Genomic DNA, 17,335 nt, shown 5'->3' with positions numbered 1-17,335 from the left:
GCAGACGAGATGGAGTGAGGAAGGAGTCCTCTCTCCCACTTTTTTGAGAATAGCAGGATGGCCCCGATTTGAAGACAAAGCTCTACTCCACCCTTCCCTCAGTTGTGTGTGGTCTTGCAGTGGGTAGGCATTTGTCTTAGAGATTGTTTGAGGAACCCATATTAATGATAAAGCCTGAACAGCACACTTTGGCCAGGTCTTTAATGATGCCCCTCAACCAGTTTTTTTTTTTTTTAAACCTAATTCTACTATAGTAGATGAAAGGAGGAATCCTCTCTCTGATTTACTACTCTGGCCTTCAATAGCAGACACCGATGTCTTTTATTTTAGCCCAATGACAGAAAACAGCTTCAGAGGAAGATCTTCTCCCCACTGAAGTCCTTCAGCAGACTCCTGCTTGGTGGTCTTCGGTCTCAACTAAATTATTGACAGTCATTAATCACACTAGAAGGATTCAGGCTGGCTGGAAGTTTAGTATCATAGTTCCTATTTTTAAGACAAGGGAACAGAAAGATTTCCGCTTCATATACCTATCGATCTGTTAGATGTGGCAGGGAAAATTTAGTCTAGATATTTACTATCCAAAAATGAAAATATGGGCTTTAGAGGCTTGTTTACTACATGAAGAACAGTCCAACTTCAGGACTGGTAGAGCCAGAATTGATAATTGTTTTATTCTAGTGTATATTATTTATAACTATACTGTGGTTGAGGGTACTAACTTGCCACTTTCATAGATCTAAAGATGGCATTTGATTCTATTAACCAAGATAATCTTTGGGTGAAATTAAGAATGATCGTGTCACCTGGCTGTTCACTTCTCCAAGTTCCAAAGCATGCACTGCCATGACCAGTCTTTCAAGGAGGTTTATTTCTTAAATACAGGTTATCAAACAAACAGAAAATAGTCTTAACTCAGGCCTTGGCCCCAGGCTTCAGGGATACCCTACCAGGGATCTCTGGCATGCCAGCTCCTGGCAGTCTCCCAGTGTCAGTCAGCTCTGCTTCCTTCCTGGAACAGAAGCCAGAGGGCTGCTTCCCTGAGCTCCTGGCCCATTGCTCCAGGGACTTATCACAGGAGCTAGCTCCACTCCACTGTGGCTTTCCCTCACAGGGCTCAGCCTGTCTCAGGCCTTTCTCCTTCCAGCTGCCTATTAGTAGCCCTTTATAGACCCAGGTATAGCCCAGCCCTCTTTAATTAGCTAGATTGGGCTCAACTGATCCAGTCCAGGGGTTCAGTCTATTCACAAAGACCAGATACCTGTGATAGATGGGTATCGATCTAAAACTTCAGTATATTTTGGAGAATCTACAGGAAGGCAATATAGCTAGGGTAAGAACTAAAGTCAACATTGAATACATTAATGTTTTCCCTGCTTCTCAGGGAGTAAGTCAAGGATGCCTTCTAGCACCTCTTCTTTTCAAATGTATATATTCACAATGTGATGTATGTTTTAACGGAAGATAATTATTCTCCACTGCAAATAAAGGGTATCCCAGCGTTATATACTAATGACAAGGCTGTTTTATTGCAAACTTTAAGAGGCCTCCAACTGTTACCTCATTTTTCTTCTTATTGTAATTCTCAATATATGGTTCTCAATTATAAGGCGGCCAAGGTCATGATTTTTTGGATTATCCCTCCACATATTGGGCTGAAGACAGAAAATCACCTTGCAGAACAAGTCTTTGCTTTTACTTATTTAGGAATAAAGTTTCATCATTCAGGCTGTTGGTCCCCTTATCATAAAGGCTTAAACAAAAGATCCTTAGCTCTGCTCAAGGTGTGCTCTGTTTTACACACTCATACGGTGGGAACAGAACAGCCCCAGTGCTAAGAATTTTTAATGCTAAAGCAATATCGCAGATCTTTTATGGAGCCAAAGTTTGGTTCAGAGGCCAAATTTCAGCACTAGAAATTGTTTCAATAAAACGTAGATATGGAAAAGTTCCTTCACATCTTTGTTTTTAGCCATGTAAATCTGGAGTGCTGGAAAATCTACCTCATCTTTTGGATTGTAGAATTCTCCAGCTTCTGAGAGCAGGCTGGATTTTACCTGTCTGGTACAAAAAATAATCTTTATCACCATCTCAAAAAGAATGTTTTTAGTATTTTCTCAGTCCTTGGTAGTAATTTAATCAGTGGCAATTTTTGTCCTTTTAGCATTGTGCTGAAGAAGAGAGTGTTTTAATTAGGTTCTGATTGACAATTTAAAGTATTATATGGGTGTTGCAGTTGTTTTAGATTGTGTATGTTTCTCTGTTTGTATTCACAAAATATATGTCATATGCACGCTAATAAAATTGACTGATTGAGTGAAGTATTACCCCTATTTTACAGAAAGATAAATTGAGGGACAGATTAAGAGCCTGATTTTGGCCTAAACTCAGCATTTTCAATGGGACTACTCACAGGCTCAAAGTGTGGCACGTGCTTAAGTATCTTAATGAATAGGGGTCTTTAAGAGTTTCCAAGCACTGTATGTAGTTCATTTACTACAACTAGCATTGTAGCTGCTCAGCACATCTGAAAATCAAGCCTTAACTGACTTGCCCAAGGTCATGCTGGAAGTCTGGCAGTCCAGAACAAAACTTCAAATCTCCTGATTCCTAGTCCTGTGCTTTAATCATAACACCATCTTTCTTTCCTAATAGAACTGACAGAGGGCACACGGACCAGAAGGCACCACCAATGAAGTGCAAGTGGGGTGCTACCATTCATGTTACATGGCTTCACCATACCTGGAGGGGAACAAATTTCTCCCAAAATTTAGTATTTACGTGTTTAGCTCCCTTACAATTTAACAGAACACAATAACCAGATGGCCAGCTTTATCAGGCTGTTTGTTACCTACTCTCTCTCTTCCTATTTTAAAACTATTGCTTTTACAATTACCATCCACAAGCCTATTTAAGAGCATTGCTGAGAACTAAAGGTCTTAGTAAAATGCCTCTGATTTTTATCCTGAAATATAATACAGTGCTGCTCCAGACATAGACACAGTAGTGGTGGGCTATAAATCCAATGAATAAGGATAGGTATGATCATCTGGATGGAAGTTATATTTTGTTCCTTATTGCACTATTTCTATATCCACCTATATCATGTGATAAAACTTCTTTTAAATTTCAAAATGTATTAAATAGTTTAAACACACTTTGTCAGAACAACTTTGTTTAAAAAATGAACAGAACTACTCACCTTTTTTGAGGAACTAGATATAGTCTGTAAATCATCTGCCTGGGCAGAAACACTTTCAGTCACAAATGCTATATGTTCTGCATCAAGTATTTTATCAGAATAAATAAAAGGAGATATGAGAAGTAGAGTCCATTTGTTTAAATCATCAAGGGACTAAAAGAAACAGGAAACAAAGAAGCATCAATATATTTTGGAAATTGCTTTGAAGTATTTTTATAATCATTAATTAGCAAGTATTTAGCTTTTAAGATTTCACCAATTACAGTAATTTTCCAGTAACTTGCCTATTTAAACAGTTAACCCATTACTTATATGGGTTCTTTTTGTATCAACACAGCTTTAAAGCCAACCTATTATTTTCCTGCTACATAGGAAGGTAGTGACAAAAAGCAAGCAGGGCAGGTAATGACACCAAGAGGTCAAGGTTTGCTAGATCATGGGAAAATTGGGAAGCTTCTTTTTTGATTTATGCAGGTGTTGTTGCAGAGGCAGAATCCCAGCTTTATTCAAATATATGGATATAATCATTTAGGCATATAATATAATGATTTAATTACAATGAACTGTTTAGGTTGAAGGCTGCAACGCAAAGTAGGATTAGATGGGACACACTGCATCATATGCTGTGGTTAGTGTTCACACTGAAAGCGGTCTGTTCATTCCTCAGCAACCCTGGCAGAAGCCGGAAACACGTAATGACATTTGCTGGGCATTGAACAAAGGTGGGTGTTTTTGGAGTATCTGAAAATGATAACATGCTTGCAAAATGTGCTATAAGTCACATTAGCAATGTGTGTGCTGTCAGTGGTTGGGGAAGACCCTAGTATGGTGACAGATTGCAGAAGGTGGTAAATCATGTCCCTCTCACAGGCCCCCAGGTACAGAAACAGGGTCTGGGATTCAAGGTGCAGAAAGGGGGGAGCAAGCTGAAAGGGGGGGGCTCGCCAAAAGCCCCATCTCTGGTTAAGCTTGGGGTTTTATGAGTTCGCCTTTGGAATTAACCTAACAAGACAGATAGGACATATTTATTGGGAAGGGTTTACTTCAGGGTTCAGAATCCCCTATACAGGGGAAAGAAATAATGTCATGTCCAAAACTCTGAAATCCTTAGCGGGGTTAGGTCATGTTGTAAAGAAAAAGATTGCACAAGAACTGAAGGCTAGTAGAACAGCAGGGCCATTCAATCATTTACCTATAAAGAACTTGTGGGTGTCTCTCCTGGGCTTGGTCCCTAAGAAAGCCCCGGATGAGTATCACTTGATACCCTGCCATACCCACAGGGCAGCTTAGTTAATGATGCAATAGAACTGAATGGACGCTGCTAGCACTCCGGAACCTTGATATCTGATGCCATTCAGTATAGTGCAGAGATTGGTGGCACCATGAACATTTAAGAACCACGAGAGAAGTTTTAACAATTTTGTGCAATTTCAGAAGAGGGTGGGCCTGTCCATGATGTGGCTGATTCCAGAAGACCAGGTGTTTCAATATACAGGGCCGTTGGCAGTCTCTGTGTTGCCATCATCAGCCATCTCCAGTTGCTTATTGGTTCTTACAGTTGTCAGTAGGCCTCATGGTCACGCTGATCCTTGCAGCGGGTTTTTAGTTCGGAGGTGTATAATGGGTCAGTCACAAAGCATAGCCCTTACAGGTGATGCACATCGTCCCATCACTGTTAATATGCTTAGGGATTTGGTGCAAATTCTTGAGCACGTCTTTGTGGACAAGAGGTGGCCTTGTTCAGGGCTGCATTCCTTAAAGCATATTTGGGGCTTTTAGGATCAGCGAACTAGTGGCTGGGCTACAGATGGATACTTCAGGAAGGGCTCTGGAGTTGACGGATTGAGCCTTGAGGCTGTCAAAGACAGACCAGGGAGGTTGGGGTAAATACATTATGCTTCAAGAAGGCAGCACAGTCAGGATCTGCCCTGTGACGACATTTACGAAATAAGACCAGTTAAGGAAGGGCCCCTCTTTATTCATGGAGACACAAGTCTACTAACCACATATCAGTTTGTTACAATTTTCAGACAGGGGCTGACGAGGTTGGGGCTTCCAGTCCTCCATGAAGTTGGTTCTCACTCACTCTGGATCAGGGCAGCAGCACGGCTGGGGCTGGGGCTGGGGCTGTTCAAGCAATTGGGCACAGGCACTCTAACGGACATGAGACCCCAGGCTGGGAATCAGGTATAATTTTCTCATGTTTCCTCTCCGACACCTACAGACAGGCTAAGTAAATGGTGGTGGTGTGGATCTGTGGGCACAGTATTGTCTACTGGACACATAGGCAGATTTCCGGGTTGCCTGGAGGTTCACAGATGAGGCTCAGTGACAAAGCAATCCCGAGCTGGCTGGTAGGATGGGCACGCTATAGGACCAGCTGATGCCCGTTTTACACTCTGTGGTGGCCCACAAGCAGGCACTGGATGTGACTGTGGTTCATCTTGGGGACAACAATTTGGGAATGTGCAAAGGGGTAGACTTGATGCTCAAAGCCAAGAGGGACTTGGGGAAGATGGATAGAACTTTTCCCTGGAGTCCGAATTATTTGGTCTGACATGTTGCAACACAGTATGGTGGGGAGTCTTGAAGCCCCTCAGGTCAACAAGGGTAGGACGTATGTTAACAAGGAGGTGGCTACGTTCATATGTAGTCAAGGGTAGTTGGCAGTTCCTCATCCAGGCAAAGTCAAACCCTTCCCCTCTTCTTGGTGCTCTTAGCCATCATGAGAGGTTGGTAGGGTCCCATCATCAGGATGACTGGAACCAGAATGGAACAGAAAGAAGTCTAGGGAAATCATCATGGAATTACCAGCACTGTACAATTTTGTCTGCCAGGTACTCCCAGATATTTTAAGAATAAAGTTGCAGCCTAATTAAAACCACATCCAGCCTCCCTGTCCTTCTTCTAGCATAGCCGGACAATATGGCTTGCTCTTTTTATATCAACACATCTTTAAAAATCGCCAAACATTTTCCTGATGTGCCAATACTACGCTCTATCCTCTCTCCTTTCTCCATCACATGATTTCAGGTGCAAAAAATATTTAAAAATCCTACAACTTATTGAGAGCATGTTTATAAATATTGTAACTACATCCAGCAGCAAGCAATGTAGAAAAATGATTTGAAACATCAGAACACTTAAGCAAACCATCTAATATTTGTTATTATTCTACCAAAAACTGTGTTTAAAATTTCTTTGTGGTTGAAATAACTTTATTTTTCAGTTGTATTTACAGAATATATAATTAATATTACAAAACTACACAGACCTTTTTTGGCACTAAACCATACTGGGAGCAAATGAGGTCAAACAAGGTGCTGTGAATCTTCATTAATTTCACATAATAGAGTAAGTGTGAACTTCCCTGACACAGGCCTTAAGGGTGTACAATCAATCTGTATGCAAATGAAAATATTTCAACATTTTTAATTACTTGTCTAATGAAGAATTAACTGAAGGGACTAGTAATGGGTTATATCACCAAAGCCTGCCTGCTTTACTAAAGTGAGTTGCAGAGTCAATATAACTACTCTTTAAAGTCAACAAGGATTGGCTTATAAAGCTTTTCATTATCTTAAGCACTTGGTTTGATAAAGGTCAGAAGTAATCTTTAGAAGCTGCCATTTACGACCTTATGATATCTTGTATTAAGGAAGCTACTGATCACAGTTCAGAGCCCAGTAGACAATCCACCCCACCACAGAAAGCCTCAGAGGAGTCAAAGGTAGGAGGATTGAACTACCCTCACCATAAGGTTCAGGACTATGTAGAGAACTCCATATTGCTGCTGCCTATGATGTAACTATTCGAGAGAGAGGATAGTGACCAATAGGTCACATCATCAGCACTTAAAAATCATGTAGAAAAAAACACAAGTGATTAGATTGCAAAGAGCTTTCTCTTTAAGAGTGTTAAGTAATATTTGAATCCATTCTAAAGAGTACATTTAGAAATATTCATTTGAAAATTTGAGGGCTATAACACTACAATCAGGTTTGAGGGCCCACCGTACAGACATGGGTAGAAATAGTCCCATGTCCTGAAGAATTGACAAGCTAATTAAAAGTCATAACTCTTTTGGAACTCAACTCAAAAATGGCAAGTAACTTTTAAAAACATTTTTTTATAAGAAACATACTTCTCTGGAAGGCTGAGACCAAATTTTTGAACCTCTTAAAATTATAAATGCAAAAACGAGAAGCTTATAACACAGCCGTCTTAAATATTTAAGTACAGAAGAGCATCTGTGTTTCCAAAAACCAAACCAAAGAGGGGACAAAAATGACATTGTTTAAGAGAAGCTTAATGTATGGTGCAAGTAAATCCAGAATAATCTTGTGAATCAACAGACATAACTCCCACCACCTCTAGTCAAGTGGAGAATACGCTTTCTTGGAACCTGAACCAACTATATAAAACTTTCCTGAGATTCTGTTGCCATGGTTTTTGAAAGAGAAAAACTCAAGTATTAAGGCATCTGTTCACAACTAAGGGAGCAGAGAAACAGAGACTGTTCTATGGACCAACTCAGTCAATATTTGGCAGCCTTTTCATGGCTTACTGAAAACATTTCCTCTTGACCCATGTAATTTGAGGAAAGCTTTTCTGCTTCTTGAGAAAAGTACTTCATGCTGGAAAGGCATAACAAGTGGAGTCCCACAGGGATCAGTTCTGTTCAATATCCTCATTGATTTAGATCAGGGATCAGCAACCTTTGGCCAGCGGCCCGCCAGGGTAACCCCCTGGCGGGTTGGGCCAGTTTGTTTACTTGCCACGTCTATAGGTTTGGCCAATTGCAGCTCCCACTGGCGGCGGTCCGCCGCTCCAGGCCAATGGGGGTTGCGGGAAGCTGCGGCTAGCACATCCCTCGGCCCACGCCATTTCCCGCAGTCCCCATTGGCCTGCAGCGGCGAACCGCAGCCAGTGGGAGCCATGATCAGCCAAACCTGCAGACGCAGCAGGTAAACAAACCGGCCCACCAGGGGGCTTCCCCTGGTGGGCCGCATGCCAAAGGTTGCTGATCCCTGATTTAGATAATGGTATAGAGACAATGGCATATTATTGCCTAAGGTGGCAAATTGCAGGGGCGGCAAATTTATAATAGCAGCACTTTTGTAATCATGGCATTTTTGCACAAGCCCACTGGCCATCGGATGCCTGTATCATTGTTTGTTCATAATTGTAACTGTCCACCAAACTGAAGCATCAGTGACGCCGCGATTCTACCAATCAGAGCACATACTGAAACCACCAATGATGGCACGACGCCATTTAGTAAATATACTTGCGACTATCCTAAACATTAATAATATGACCCGAAGGAAGAAATTAATTAGTTCTCAGTTAAAAAAATGCTATACAAAAGAAAGGGAAAAAGAAATGACAGCAAAAATGCGCAAAATAGATTCCTTTGTTGTATCCATTAGTGCCGTTCACAAGTTCATGTGGCGGTGGCAATTATTTCAGGGCGTAGGAGCGGCAAAATCATTAACCCACCACTGCATAGAGAGAGCACACTTATAAAGTTCGCAGACAACACCAAGCTGGGAAGGGTTGCAAGTGCTTCGGAAAATAGGATTAAAATTCAAAATGATCTGGACAAACTGGAGAAATGGTCTGAAGTAAATAGGATGAAATTCAGTAAGGAGAAATGCGAAGTACTCCACTTAGGAAGGAACAATCAGTTGCACAGATACAAAATGGGAACTGACTGCCTAGGACAGAGTACTGTGGAAAGGGATCTGGGGGTCATAGTGGATTACAAGCTAAATATGCGTCAACAGTGTAACGCTGTTGCAAAAAAAAGCAAATACCATTCGGGGATGTATCAGCAGGAGTACTGTAAGCAAGACACAAGTAATTCTTCCACTCTACTCCACGCTGATTAGGCCTCAACTGGAGTATTGTGTCCAGTTCTGGGCACCACATTTCAGGAAATATGTGGATAAATTGGAGAGAGTCCAGAGAAGAGCAACAAAAATGATTAAAGGTCTAGAAAACATTACCTATGAGGGAAGACTGAAAAAACTGGGTTTGTTTAGTCCGGAGAAAAGACTGAGACATGAAAACAGTTTTCAAGTATGTAAAAGGTTTTTACAAGGAGGGGGGAGAAAAACTGTTCTTCTTAACCTCTGAGGATAGGAAAAGAAGCAATGGGCTTAAATTGCAGAAAGGAAAGTTTAGGTAGGACATTAGGAAAAACTTCCTAACTGTCAGAGCGGTTAAGCACTGGAATAAATTGCCTAGGGAGGTGGTGGAATCTCCATCATTGGGGATTTTTAAGAGCAGGTTGGACAAACACCTGTCAGAGATAGTCTAGATAATACTTAGTCCTGCTTTGAGTGCAGGGGACTGGATTAGATGACCTCTCAAGGTCCCTTCCAGTTCTATAATTCTACCTAATCAATAGTATGCTTCATAAACACTTCAGTTACATTCCTTTTTAAATGGTTGGCAACAACTACAGTCACAGTACCAGAAGTGATCATCCAGGTACAGAGAACCATTTGAATGCTACCAAAAAGGAGAGATTAAGAAACATTCCTTTCCACACACATATATATAATATTCAGTATCATAAACAGGATATATAACCACTACACAAACTATTTTAAACATTTTTATATATCTATATCAAAGCAGACACAACCATCATTAATGGCTAAAGGGACACTTCACATTTTAAATCATTTTAATATGCAATACAGAAATAGGTTTACAAAAAATAATTTTAGAAACCCAATTTTAAAACCAATATGCTGTTTGCAAATCTTAGCTTGAACAGTGAATGTCAAAAATTTACTTTCAGTATTATTTATAAGTAAGTTTCTTAGTGCTGCACTATTTGCATTTCAAATAAAAACGCTTTGTCTTCACTTTCAACACCTTTCCTGACCTATCCCTCCCTCAACCTATCATTCATAGATTATGAACCTCCCTATCTTCTCATTTACTATTGTTGTCAATTCCCACCTCTCTGATCAGCCCATGATGCCAGCCTCCAATGTCCGCTTGTTAAATTTTCTAACAAGCACCTTCACACTTTCTCCCATGTTCCCCTAACACTATGGAAAAGCTGCCCATAAATATCCGCAAAGCTACATCATTATCCTCCTTTAAACCCTCTATTTCTGCGATGCCTACAAAAAACTTAATAATTAGGCTGCTGGTGTGGTGAGGCTGAGCAATAGCATCAAATTATTTGCCTGTACTTTCCTGTCATCTCTTGTCTTATACTTAGATTATAAACTCTGTGTGGCAGGGATACTCTTTTTATTCTGTGTTTGTGAAGCACCTATACCTCAATGGGGTCTGGTCCTTTACCAGGACTCCTAGGCCCTAAGACAAAACAAATAACAAAAATCTCGCAAGAAATAGAAATGTTTTAAAATAAGCCTTTTGAATGTCAGTAAAAAGTTATCAAAAACATTTCTATTAGCTTTTAAATTTATAAAAACTTGTTTTGACATAATTTAAACATGGGCCCAAATTTAAGTCATAAAGACAAACCCATAAAAGCAAAGAACATCAAAGACAGACATAAACCTTAGCTACTGTGAGGTAAGGTAACTGAGGCAACCTCCCATTGTGCTTGGTATATTACATTTCCTTAATTAAGGTTTTCCCTTATTTTGTTGCTTTGGGTGTTAAATATCTTTCTTTGGATTAGTTTTTGTTGTATAAATTCTCTGAATTTTTAAAAGTGATTTCTTACCTAACATTTTGTACAGTAATTTTATCTAATTGTAACATCAGGACATATCTAAGCATGCAATTATAAAATTTAACACAACCATTCCACCAGCCTAACCTAGCCTACTAGATGAATTTTTCTACTTATAGTGCATGGACAGATTCTGCAAAATCTAACTTTCATTTAAAAACAAAAAAATATTCAAGCCCTTATGCTGCAAAGAAAACCCTCCAAAAGTGAACTGACCTAAAACCAAGGCACTACCATCATTTGAATCTGCAAACTAAGGCCACGTCTACACTTATGAGCTTACAGTGACACAGCTGTACCGATACGGCTGTGGCGCTATAAGGCTATGTCTACTCTGTGCATCTTACGCCTCCCGCCAACAGAGCACTGTCCACCCCAGCCCTCTTCATCAGTAAAACTTTTTTCACACCCTTGACTGACAAAAGTTTTACCAATGAAAGTGCAGTGTAGATACAGCTTAAGAGCGCCAATGTAGCCATGTTACGCCGACAGCAGAGAATCTCCTACCAACATAGTAATGTGCACACAAGCTCTTCTGCTGGCAAAATTTATGTTGCTCAGGGGTGTTTTTTTCACACCCCTGTGCAACAAAATTTTTGCCAACGTAAGTGCTCGTATAGACTATGGCTCAGAAATGTGAACTCTCCCTTCTCCCATTTATGTCAATGGGAGGTGAACCCTTAAGCCCACTGAGGGAATTTAAATACGGGTATCAACTCTTCCATTGCTGATCGTTTTAGGAAATGGATCACGAGTGAAGCTATTGCAGGAAATAAACTGCAGAAGCAAAAACATAGAGGATGCAAAACAGAGAAAGGCAGACAGAGTGAGAAAAAGGCAGAAATAATGCTGGTCCTAAAGGCGGGCATATTTTCCCTACTGAGTGATGCTGAAAGTGACAATAAGGCACTGAACAAATGAATGCTTAAAAGTTTAGTTACTACGTAAAAGCTATATTCTACTCCTCAGTTTTTGTGAAATCCTCCCATTGTTATGAGCTGGAGCAGCACTTTGGATTGAGTAGCATGTAGTCCTAAATTTACAGGATGACCAACCACAGACCTCAACTCAAAGCAGAAATCCAGACCTCTCCACCGAATGAATTAGACACACCTAACTTCAAGTCTTAAACCTCTTAACACTTAGCAAGCACAAGTATAGACACTTTTAAACTAAGAAGGCACTACCTGCCTAAGTAACTGCTCCCTTCATATCCTTCAACCACTTGTCTGTAGCTTCTTCGATTATGGCCCACCTATACCAGGAGCCTCGATCTGACATCATTCACCATGCCTCCACCCTCTTCTTCTTACAATATACTTCTGTTAGGCCTATAGGTCCCAAGTACCTACCTGAAAGGGAAGAAGCAGAAAAAACATCAGAAAACCCCTCTCAACATTCAAAACAAAGCAAAACAAAAAAGAGTAGCATTAACAACATAGAGACTAAAATTAAACCACTTAAATGGCTTTAACTTATATTCCTGTCCCATCTATCTTTTCTGTAATGTATTAAACTAAGGTCCTTACTGCATGGATCTTGCCTTCCTACCTGTTTGTAAAGTGCCTAGCACACTTTTAGCACTGTATAAGTAAGGCTAGGATTTTGTCACAGATATTCTTTGTAAAGTCACAGACAGTCACGGGCAAAAAAGAAAAATTCATGGAAGCTGTGACCTGTCCATGACTTTTAATAAAAATATCCCTGACACAATGGGGATGTACATGTCCCCACAGTGCCCGAAGTGGGGCAGCTGCGCAGGGGCTAGGAGCCGCCTGCAGCAGCTGGGGGCTGCGGGATACCCCTGCCACCTGCAGCTCCAGGGGTTCCACGCTGCCTGTAGGGGCCAGGAGCTATGGAATGCCCCCGCCTCCTGTGTCAGCTGGGAGCTGCAGGGTACCCCCACCACCAGCAGCTCCAGGGGCCCGCGAAGGCCAGGGACTCGGGGGTTCCCCCATGGCCACAGCAGCTGGGAGGTGCCCCTGCGGGGGTGGGGAGCTATAGGATATCCCTGCCGTCCACAGCTGCAGGGGCCTGTGAAAGCTGGGAGCTCAGGGGTTCCCCTGCTGCCCCCGATGGCCAGGAGCTCGGGGACTGCCCCACTACCAGCAGCTCCAGGGGCCCCCACCACCCGCGGCGGCCAGAAGTTCAGGGGGGTCCCCCAGCATTCGAGGCAGCTGGGAGCTCCCTGCCCCCCACAGGCAATGGGGGGATCCTGCAGCTCCCTGCTCCCACAGGCTGAAGTCATGGAGGTCGCTGGAAGTCACAGATTCCGTGACCTCCCTGTCTAAATCGTAGCCTTGTGTATAAATAATTAAACAACATAACTTGGAAAAATTGAATTGTTGCATTTTACAATCAAAATTTCAGGCTAACTAGTCCTATTGTAAACTCACCATCAACATTTAGTAGTTAATGTATTAAAAATGTGTCTGAAACGAACTGATCTCAGTCCAATTCCCAATGAACGAGTGTCTGTGTCACATTTAATCACTAAAAGCCATTGTTTGGCTTCACAGCTTACAGACTCTGCAAACAATTACATTTTGAAATGACATGGAAACAACTGCCATTAGAGATAGCCACCACAAGATTGAAATTGGGGCAGTTCAGGAAAATTTGTTTTGTTTGTTTGTTGTGGTTATAGAGGTCTTCAACCCTTATGGATATTAAGCCAGCATCTTTCAAGGATAGTTAATTTAATTTAATTTAGAAATATAAAAAAGATTTCAAAAATGTCATTTAAACCATAAAGATTTCTTCTTAATATGACTAACACAAAACTACCTAAATTTGTCACAGGAAGCTTTCCCTTCAATACACCTACATTGCCCTGAAATGTTAGAAAACAAGAATCAAATAAAGAAAAAAATGTATTGTGTTCAACGTTTTGGAATGGGGGATGCACTGAGGATGCCAGGTATACTTCTTCCACATCACCAGAGTTCGGGGAAAGAAATAGGATATTTATAAATAAAATTTAGCACTCATATACGGTGCTGAAGAAACATTAACTGAGTCGCACAAAACCTAGTCCAGGGGTCTCAAACTCAAATGACCATGAGGGCCACATGAGGACTAGTACATTGGCCTGAGGGCTGTATCACTGATCCCCGCCCCCACTCCACCCCTTTCATGAGGCCCTGCCCCTGCCTCACCTCTTCCCAGCCCCCATTCCAACCCCTTCCCCGAAATCCCCACCCCAACTCCGCCTCCTCAGGGTGCAGGAGGGGTGCAGCAGGTGGCTCAGGGCAGGGGGTTGGGGTGCAGGAGGGGTGTGGCAAGGGGTTGAGGGGACGGGCTCCAGCATGCACCAGGGGCAGGGCAGGTTCCCCGCCTGCCCGCCCTGCCCCCGCACCACTCCGGGAAGTGGCCGGAACCTGGCAGGGTGACACAGGGGTCCGTGTGTTGCCCTGGCCGCGCCTCCAGGCACCGCTCCCCGCAGCTCCCGTTGGCTGGGAATGGGGAACCATGGCCAATGGGAGCTTCAGGGCGGTGCCTGGAGGCATGGCCAGGGCAACACACAGACCCCTGTGCTCCCCCTCCCCCAGGTCCTGGCTACTTCCCAGAGCAGCGCGGGCAGGCGGGGAACCTACCCTTGCCCCCAGCGCGTGCTGGGCCAGGCTGGAGCTGCTCTAGGTAAATGCTGGAGGGAGTGGGGAGCTAGCGGGCCACAGAAAATAACCCCAGAGGCCACGTGTTAGAGACCCCTGACCTAGCCCAATATGGGCTAGTTAAGTATTCTGTAAGTTTTACAGCTAGAGGGATGCCGGAGCTTGACCAAATTCAAATTAAGAATCAGCGTTAAAGCCAGGAACAGACTTCAGGAGTTCCTGGTTCTCAGACTCATGCTCAAAATATGGAGTTGGGGAGCTGAACCACAGTTCAGAGAAAGCTTCCTCACACTAAAGGCAAGTTGTAGCAAGGTGCCTCACAACACTGAGAAGTATCAAACTTTGCACTTGTCATCTTTACTGAATTTCATCTTATTGATTCAGACCAATACCCCAATTTTTCAAGATTACAGCACAACCTCCTTTATCCAATCTAATTGGGACCGAGGTCAGATTGGATCATCATAAATTGAGGTAATCTGGAGAATGGGAAAGTGCGAGGCTGCAGCACCATCTAGCGGCCACAGAAGTGATCATCCGCTTCTGGACTGGTGCATGCTGGTTGTTCGTTTAATACAGAGAGGCGGATAATGGACAGTCGGATAAATGGAGTTCTACTGTATCTGAATTTTACCCCTGTGCTCTGAAGTGCTTGCAACAACCCCTTCCCCCAAGATTAGTATCCTCTGCAGTTTTGTAAGCATATTCTCCATTACATTATGAACTTTAATGAAAACATTGACTAATACCAGACCCAGGACAAATCCCTGAATGAACCCACTACATATAGCCTTCCAGTGCGACAGCAAACTATTGATAACTACTTTGAATACAGTTTTGCAATCTGTTGTCCATCCTCTCTGTGGTAATTTCATTTAGGTCACATTTCCCTAATTTGCTTATGAGAATGTGATCTGGACTTTATCAAAAGCACATCTACACGAGGGTTTTAACACACTAGCACACAAGACAAGTTATGTTTTAACATATGTTAATTAGTTGAAGTAACCCTTAATCTTGTCTCTGTGGTTTACCTTGACCAGTTAATAGTTTGCCTTGTCTGAACTAAAATGTTAACACATTCAATGCACACAGATTAAAAACACATCTTTTCCCCTAACATAGATATGGCCTAACATGGGCTAAACTGGTCTGGTTAAAACCCAGGGTCCCCACTAGGCTTTAACTCAACCACAGTAGTAGGTGTTCATGTGTAACTATACACTAGACCGTAGTCACTAATGTGTTCTATTTACATCTTGATGAGAGACTGCAAGATCTTTGAAATAGAGATAGTCTTTAGCCTTTTGTTTATACAGCACCAAACTTATTGATGACTCTTAGAATTATATTGTTGTATGCAGCTTAGTTGTAGCCATGTCGGTCCCAGAATATTAGAAAGAAAAGGTGGGTGTAGTAATATCTTTTACTGACAAACATCTGTTGGAGACAGAGACCTGAAGAAGAGCTCCGAGTGGCTTGAAAGCTCATCTGTCTAACCAACAGAAGTTGGTTTGATAACAGATATTACCTCACCCACCTTTTCTCTGTTAGAAAAACAGCAGCTGCAGCTATGAGACTGATGCTCAATCCTGGATATTTACGGCCCTATGTCCTATTTCTGAGAAGCCCTGGAGCAGGGATATTATCTTTGGATTCAGATGACTAGAAAGTTAACACAGAGCTTCCCTTCATTCTATTGTCGGTTTAAGGTTAACTCCAGTTTTGGCCCTAACCTTACTCCCCTCCACACACAAAAATCCCCAGCTCGAGTTAAGCTTTACAAGAGCCAGGCGAGGGCGTGAGGCAGAGGGACTAATACAGCAATGGGGATGCAGCTGCTGAATTTACAGTGTCTCAGCTGCTAATCCAAGGCCTGTGGTCCCGGGAAGCATGGCTGTTCCCACCCCCAACTAGGCTGGCCCAAGCCGAGTTATCCACTCCGCCGACCTCCCTGTCACAGCCAGGACAAGCCCAGGGTGACTCCCCTCCCAGCTCTCCGCAAACACCCACCCCACAGGCCTGGCCCCATCTATACCCCACCCACAACAGGCCCCACCTCTCCACCCCAGGCCTGGACGCCCACGCAGGAGGCCGGGCGCGGCGGGTACCTGCGGGGTCTCCTCAGTGAAGAAGACCTTGTCCCCCAGCCGGAGGCAGACGGGCTCCTCGCCCAGCCCGGGCGACCCCTGCCTGCGCCGCCGCCGCCGCTGGGGAGGGGGGCAGCCCGCGCCGCCGCGGCAGCAGCCGAAGACGAAGGCGCAGCGCGCGCGGTGCAGGCGGCGCACGGTGCGTCGGATGAGCCCGGCCCAGCCGGCCCCCCAGCGCGCCCAGAGGTACAGGTAGCACAGCGTGATCAGCATGGCCGGCGGCGCCCCGCTCCGGCTCGTTCCCGATTGGCTGCCCTACCCCCTCCCACCCTCAGCAGAGAGAGGCGTTCGCCGGTTGGCTAATCTAACTGCGGCTCTGATTGGCTGCCCCAAAGGAAGCGGCTGCTGATTGGTTGGTGCCTTCACGCCCACTCCCTTCCTTGCGCAGAGCGGCAGCGAAACAGCTGGTTCGGGCGCCGCTTGTGCTGCCGCTGCCCCGCCCCGACCCGACCCGCCCCGCGGCCAGCGGGAGCCTTCTGCCCTTGTGCCCAGTCTTTTCCGAGGCGCCAGCCAATTCCGCTCCTGTGGGAGGCGGCGGGGAGCGACAGCTGTTGTCCGCCCCACGCCCCTGTGAACCGATTTCACCCTCAAGGTGGATTAAGGCACATTTGAGCTGCCGTGTAAGCACAGGTGTGGTCGT

The 17,335-nt window shown here is 43.7% G+C and overlaps 1 protein-coding gene across 4 annotated transcripts in view; it reads right to left on the bottom strand.

Annotated features, from left to right (window-relative positions):
- The window catches only part of HLCS (holocarboxylase synthetase), a 215,779-nt gene extending 198,871 nt beyond the window's left edge, over window positions 1–16,908 (bottom strand). For all 4 annotated transcript variants that reach the window (XM_077818620.1, XM_077818630.1, XM_077818637.1 and 1 more), the window contains exons 1-2: window positions 16,657–16,908; window positions 3,203–3,355 (exon numbers count right to left, since the gene is read on the bottom strand). In XM_077818620.1, the coding sequence (XP_077674746.1) occupies window positions 3,203–3,355; window positions 16,657–16,908 (405 nt within the window). The remainder of the gene's footprint in view (window positions 1–3,202; window positions 3,356–16,656) is intronic.
- Between the last annotated feature and the right edge of the window lie 427 nt (window positions 16,909–17,335).

Source organism: Eretmochelys imbricata, chromosome 1, assembly GCF_965152235.1.
Source record: "Eretmochelys imbricata isolate rEreImb1 chromosome 1, rEreImb1.hap1, whole genome shotgun sequence".
Taxonomy (NCBI): domain Eukaryota; kingdom Metazoa; phylum Chordata; order Testudines; family Cheloniidae; genus Eretmochelys; species Eretmochelys imbricata.
The sequence above is the reverse complement of the archived record's forward strand: the minus strand, read 5'-3'. Positions and strand labels throughout refer to the sequence as shown.